Here is a 4,911-nt window from a genome sequence, read left to right on the forward strand (position 1 = left end):
TATACATATATTATAGTATTATAATATATAATCTAGTATATACTATACATACTATACTATAGTATACTATATACTATTACTAGTATATATATATACCAACCTACACGCGTACATGCCTGGAAAGTTTGACTGGCCGTCAACATTTCGAAGCACAGGATACCCAGAGACCACCAGTCGACTGAGATGCCATAAGGCTCGTACTTGAGAATCTCTGGTGCAATGTAATCCGGGGTGCCACAGAAGGTACTGTATGATTTGGAGGGAAAAGGGTGTTGGAAAACCAAGTTTGTATCTTATTGTAGGACAGTCGAGGTTTTAAAAAGTCAGGGATTAGGGATTTAAGAGTTTATGCGTTTAGAGGTTTCAGGGTTTATGCCGTTTAGGGGTTTCAGAGTTTATGCGTTTAGGAGTATAGAGATTTAGGCGGAAAATTCCCGACACTTAATCGATATGATAAATACATCCACGCCTACGAGCACAGCAATCAAGACCGCGATAGTCACCGACAAGAGCTATACTAGAAACAGTGTTGACGTACATTCTTAAAGATAGATCAACAAAAATATAATTCAAACAACTCCCATTATACTATTCACGAGTAAACAATCATGAATTTCCAAACAGAATACACTGTACAAGCATCACCAAGCAGTCTTCGAGATAGGATCCAACATTCATATACTTTGGTCGATTCAAATAAAACCTTACCTGGTGAAAGGGTTCTCAGGGGTGATACCCTCCTTGCACATTCCAAAATCAGCCAGTTTGACATGGCCAGATGAGTGCAACAGCACATTGTCCAGCTTCAGATCTCTGGGTTGTTTATGATTTTTTTTTTGGGGAAACAGAATACGCTAGTTTAGAAAGCGATGTGCGACACAGACGGCAGTATAATGTGCGGATTTCACCCTGACAATATATCTTCGGGCTTGTCCGTGTGTCGAACACCAAATACACAATATACGACAAGCTACCTACACAGCGTGACACCTGACAGAGTTGTTATTCATGGGCGATGAAGGCATACCGGTAGATTACACCGATGTTGTGCAAGTAGTCTAAGGCGAGCACGATCTCGGCCATGTAGAAACGAGCCCGAACTTCGGGGAAAGCGCCGTCGCGGATCACGTGGAACATGAGATCTCCACCATTGAGGTACTCCATCACGAAAAATAGACGGTCCTGCGTAAACACCAAAGGGGTAACAGTACAGAGAGAACTGAGACTCAATACTGGTAGAGATTAGCAGTCCTCAAGTAATAGACTTCACGCGAGAAATTGGCACTAATCTAACAAAGCACTATGTATATATATATTTCATTGGCACCAGAGCTCAAGACAAACCCAACACGTCCATATAGAAGGTGAAGCAAGTATCTATCAAAACAGTGTGTTTTATACACAAAACCGAATTGAAAATTCATTCGTGTACCCGAGATGTGAAGTCATCCAACGGGACCGAGTACAGAGTTGGTGTGCTAGCTGTCTAATTATTGGTTGACCAATGAAATATTACCTCAGATTGGAAAGTGGAGTAGCAGTGCGCCAAGAATGGACAGCCGTTGGAGACACTCAGCACATTCTTCTCCACCTGTGCGGTAGGTAAGTATAGTAGGTAAGGTAAGCTTAAGTGTATAGTAGGTAAGCTTAAAGTGTATAGTACGTTAGGCTAAGTGCATAGTAGGTTAAGTGCATAATAGGTAAGGATACGCGTTCAGTACGTGATGGATATAAATACTGCTTGCGGGCTTCGGTGTACTGTTCGGTGAATTGGCAGTCATGTTCGTCTCGCTCTGTGGTATAGCCATTCTTTTTGAACACTTCGTCTCTGATCAAAGCATACGCCCTCTTGTACGTGATACTTTTAGCATACCCAATAATTATTATTTAAAATCAATAACTTTCATCACTCGTGGCGGAAATAGAGACGGTACGACCAATGAGGAAGGCCGCATTGAGATAGAATTCCGCTACTGTGCGCTACGCTTACGCTTACGTGATACCCACTGCGTGTACAGCGAGAGTCCACTGCGGCGGAGAGGGATTGTTTTGCAAGCTTTCACGAAGACAACGGTGACAAAAGGTATTCTTACTATAACGGAGTGCTTGGGTTGTGGATATATATATATATATATATATATATATATATATGTTGTGCGATACTCGAAGCTCTGTAATGTGGGCAGGCCTCTGCTACGAGGTGATTAACGTCTAGGAAGACAGGAAAACTCGACGAGAATGAGTAAACAGTCTGAAACGTGAAAGTTGAATTGAAGCAAGGTGATCATTGTATGATTTGAAATGACGACAGTGAACATGCGCTGCCTACATAACTAAAGACATGAATAGAACAGAAATTTCATGTACATATAGACTTTGGAACGACCATCGGGGTGAAAATTAAGCGGTCCAAAAGCGACGTACAAACCTTGACTCGGAATTTTATGTATACATACTTGAAATATATATAATCATTAACGTTAAAAAAATCACCCAAATAGATATAAATACAGAGGTAGCGTACCTTAGCGCATTCGTAGTCATCGTGCTCGACCACGTCCGACTTCTTGATCATCTTGAGCGCATAGACCTTCTTGGTGGTCTTGCGCTCGGCCAACATGACCTTTCCGAACGAACCACGTCCCAGCACAGACAGCAGGTTGAAATCGCGGAGATTGACGTTATCTGTCACACTGGTAATCAGAGAGTTGCTCTCGTTGTTCGCCTTAGCCATCGCCTCGGCAAGCTTATCCACTTGACTGCCGGGCTGGAAGATACCGCACAGAGGGGGCACCTTCTTGCAACACTTCTTGTGCACGTTCATCTTACAGTTGGGATGGGTGCATTGCATACCCTATATTGATAGAAATTGGGTATAGGGGTACATATATATATATTTGAGATTATATCCATCCAAATCGGAGATCAAGATGCATCCGACGACTTGGGCACTACAGGTTAAGAGCAAGAAGATAAAACACAGAAGGGGCACCTTGATGAAGGTTGTTTAGGTGAACAATTGCACCGACTGATACTTATATAGTATGTAGTTGTACCCAGCTGTCGCCCAAACCGGCCCGTACGCACCAAAACGCAGTATCAAGGTGATATACCCGCCCCTGAGTTGGGCGATATGAACAAAGATGCACCTAAATACCGCTTATGCTAATGCATAGCCATATACACGCACATGCTTACGAAGACGAACAGAAATTTGCAGAGGAACTATGTGCGATTACAACCGAGGATACGCATGCACCCGAACTTCGGCTGCTCATACTCAGACGCACCTGCTTGATAGCACCCCATAGGAGAGATCCACAGTGCTCGCAGAAGGTGGGAGACGAGTACGTCTTGGCTTTGAATTCGTGGGGCACATTGCCCAAATCCTGATTCCAATTGAATGCATGAGTAAACATTTGCGCAGAATTTTGCTAACGCACATTTTCCAACCGACGTGACATGTATTACTCGGACCAAACACGTTAGCTTTGTACTTGGTGTCAAAAATGAGCGTATGTATTCTTCCGATTAACCATGCGTAAAAGTGACTCTCCCATAGACAGGAAAAAATATTTTGGCTCTCCTTGCAGATTCTAAATCAACTTTTCGGTTAGACGCATGATACAAGAACTCTGATTGCTCAGTTAGACGCAAATACAAGAATCCTGATTGCTATGCCCGGATATAAGTACGGTTTTAATGGTATGTACAGATACGATACATATAGACTGGCGAATCATGCACGTGATGTAGTATATGCATCTGTACATAGATTTTACTTATCTAAACACGCGGTTCAGTACTAGTTTTTAGATGCTCTCGCAAATTCTTCTGTCGTTTATTGTACGGTATAGTACAGTCGGAAATACAGGTATGTACGCTTAGTCTATACGTGTGTAATTCACATATTATTCAATATCATAGCCAAGCTCGTTCGATTACGAAGAGTGCGCATGTTTTCAAATTTACGTATGCAACTACATAATAGGCACGAGAATGCGTGGTTGACATACCTGCTCCGAGACTGTCTTGGTGCATGCGAATACCACATGGTCGTGACAGCGTTTGTGGACCGCCATATTACACAGTTGACAGAGGTATCCCTGCCGAAGTCGCACAATGGGTGTTGTGGATGAAGATGGCACCATCAGTTCAGAGAGAATCATTGAGATTGTAAGGTGCTCAAGCAAAGTGAAGCAATCGTAATGACTTTCGGACTAAATTCGGAAGGACTCCACGCAAAATTAGAGTCATCTTGCCGATATTTGCAGTAGAACCAAAGGGGCTTCACACACAAACTGTAGCATTCACGTTGGTTTTGGGTAAGTACCTGCTTCCCCACAAGACCCCAGATGAAGTCATTGCAGTGGCCGCAGAAAGTGAACTGATTGAAACGCACAGCCTTGAATCTGCGTGTGAGAAAGCAAGAATACAGGGAATGTCAATGTTTCAAGTAGTTCATTGAAGCTCAAAATAGCGTACTTGCGTGACATACTCGTACGTATATGTTGTTTAGCTATCCCCAGTCGTCAAAACGATCTCCGTATCAACAATCATATACAAAATGTTACCCTGAAATCCTAATGCACATTTTCCATTGGCACGTTTCCCGGACAGGACGGACAGAAATTGAAACGGAGAATACATACTGATGGAAGTGGGATTGATCAAGCTTGCAATAGTTTCAACAGACCCCACAGCTACAAGACAACTTTGCTCAGTCGAAGCCTATTTTCTCTATACGCAAATAGTGTCCAGAAAACACTGGAAAACGCATGCAAACAGAATGATAGCATATATAGGCATGCATATTAAGTCTGTATATACAAACAGTATCTATGCCTATGCATACAAACATTATCTATGTTTATATATGCGTGACTATAAGTGCACACTGTCTATGCTTAC

The 4,911-nt window shown here is 42.5% G+C and overlaps 1 protein-coding gene across 1 annotated transcript in view; it reads right to left on the bottom strand.

Annotated features, from left to right (window-relative positions):
- The window catches only part of SARC_09273 (AGC/PKC/PKCH protein kinase), a gene marked incomplete at both ends in the record, with an annotated part of 4,781 nt that extends 1,927 nt beyond the window's left edge, over positions 1-2,854 (bottom strand). The window contains 5 exons of the mRNA XM_014296722.1: positions 105-246; positions 709-813; positions 1,028-1,182; positions 1,517-1,591; positions 2,525-2,854. Of these exons, the coding sequence (XP_014152197.1) occupies positions 105-246; positions 709-813; positions 1,028-1,182; positions 1,517-1,591; positions 2,525-2,854 (807 nt within the window). The remainder of the gene's footprint in view (positions 1-104; positions 247-708; positions 814-1,027; positions 1,183-1,516; positions 1,592-2,524) is intronic.
- Between the last annotated feature and the right edge of the window lie 2,057 nt (positions 2,855-4,911).

This window comes from Sphaeroforma arctica, assembly GCF_001186125.1.
Source record: "Sphaeroforma arctica JP610 unplaced genomic scaffold supercont1.923, whole genome shotgun sequence".
In the NCBI taxonomy this organism is placed as follows: Eukaryota; class Ichthyosporea; order Ichthyophonida; genus Sphaeroforma; species Sphaeroforma arctica.